The sequence below is a fragment of the Ailuropoda melanoleuca genome, unplaced genomic scaffold, assembly GCF_002007445.2.
Source record: "Ailuropoda melanoleuca isolate Jingjing unplaced genomic scaffold, ASM200744v2 unplaced-scaffold28942, whole genome shotgun sequence".
Lineage (NCBI taxonomy): Eukaryota > Metazoa > Chordata > Mammalia > Carnivora > Ursidae > Ailuropoda > Ailuropoda melanoleuca.
The window spans coordinates 1-1,358 of NW_023199328.1; the positions used below are offsets into that span (position 1 = coordinate 1).

General features: G+C 61.3%; 1 protein-coding gene across 1 annotated transcript; it reads left to right on the plus strand.

Annotated features, from left to right (window-relative positions):
• Positions 1-14: 14 nt before the first annotated feature.
• Positions 15-1,335, plus strand: LOC117798220 (probable bifunctional dTTP/UTP pyrophosphatase/methyltransferase protein; the record flags this gene model as incomplete). Its single annotated transcript, XM_034650639.1, has 2 exons — positions 15-335; positions 1,192-1,335. Coding segments are annotated over exons 1-2 (238 nt in total), but the record flags the coding sequence as incomplete, so codon positions are not given.
• Between the last annotated feature and the right edge of the window lie 23 nt (positions 1,336-1,358).

The window sequence follows — 1,358 nt, forward strand, 5'->3', positions numbered from 1 at the left end:
CCTTCTCACCCGGCTCTGGCCCACTGGCCCCCCTTCCTGGCCCAGCTCTGCCCCACCAGGCTCCGTCCCCACATGGCTCTGCCCTAATGCTCCCCACCCCAGGAGCCCGGCCCAGCTCTCTACCTGCAGAAATGCCTGGTGGCACCCAGCCAGAGTGCAGGAACACCCCCCCCCCACGGCCTCCGTGTGGCTCTCCTGAAACCCCGTTCTGTTTCAGAGCAAGCCGGCCAAGCTGCAGTTCATGCGGGCCATGCACGGCCTCGCCGAGCTGACTGCACGCCAGGTGGCCACGGCCTTCGACCTGTCCCGGTTCACCTTGGCCTGTGACCTGGGAGGTACGTAGCCCCACCCCACCCNCCCCACCCCACCCACACCGCCCCCCAGGAGTCAGGGGCAGAGGGCTCCGTGCAATTCTTGTGCTGTAAGTCGTGCCTACCTCACCTGCCAGTAAGATGTCCAGAGTGGGTTTACCTCTTTACGAAACACGGAAAACCTGAGTCTGGCCGTGGCGGGATTTGTGCAGATACTCCCACATGCGAGGAGGTTCTAGTAATGGGCAGGGACCCCCATAGAGGTTATAGGACCCTTTCTGGTGGCTGCTGAGTGGGGGAGAGGATTGCTGACCCCATGTGCCCCCATCCCATCAGGTCTAATTCTGCCCCATATACTTCCTACCGCATCCCAGTCCCTTCCTTATCCTAGGACAGCAGACGGGGGAGCAGATGCCTGCCTAAGGGATACAGTGGGATTGGGGTCCCAGGGGAAGCCCAGACCTACCAGCTTTCATTTCCCTGTCATCTGCACACTTTTCCTCCTGGTGGCCCATAGTGGCTGCTGTGGCACCAGCCTTTGCATCTATATTCTTGCACCAGAGAGGAGATGGTAAGAGTGCAGCCCCTCACAGCTGGACTCTGATGCTCCCTCCATGAGGCTGCGCCCACCCCTGCTTATCCGCACTGGGCCAGCACAGGCTCGCTCTCCCGCTGTCCAGGTCCTGACCTTGAGAGGCCCCGAGGCCTGCATGAGACAGCACAGGTCTCTGCCACCGGCTGGCTTGCTTTCACGGTGCTGGCCTCCATCTGTGTGCTCAGCCATCATTCTGGTTTTGCCAAGGTTGAATTCGGGAGACCGGCAGGGGTTTCCTGAGCACCAGGTGGGTCGTGTCGCCAAGTCTGTGTTTGCATTCCGCAGGCTGCACAGGTGCCCTGGCCCGAGCGCTCACCCGGGAGTACCCGCGTCTGAAGGTGACCGTGTTTGACCTCCCGGAGGTCATCGAGCACGTCACGTGTTTTCAGCCCGAAGGACGGCAGACAGAGCAGATCAGCTATGTGCCAGGTGAACACCTGTTAGCCTTTGCC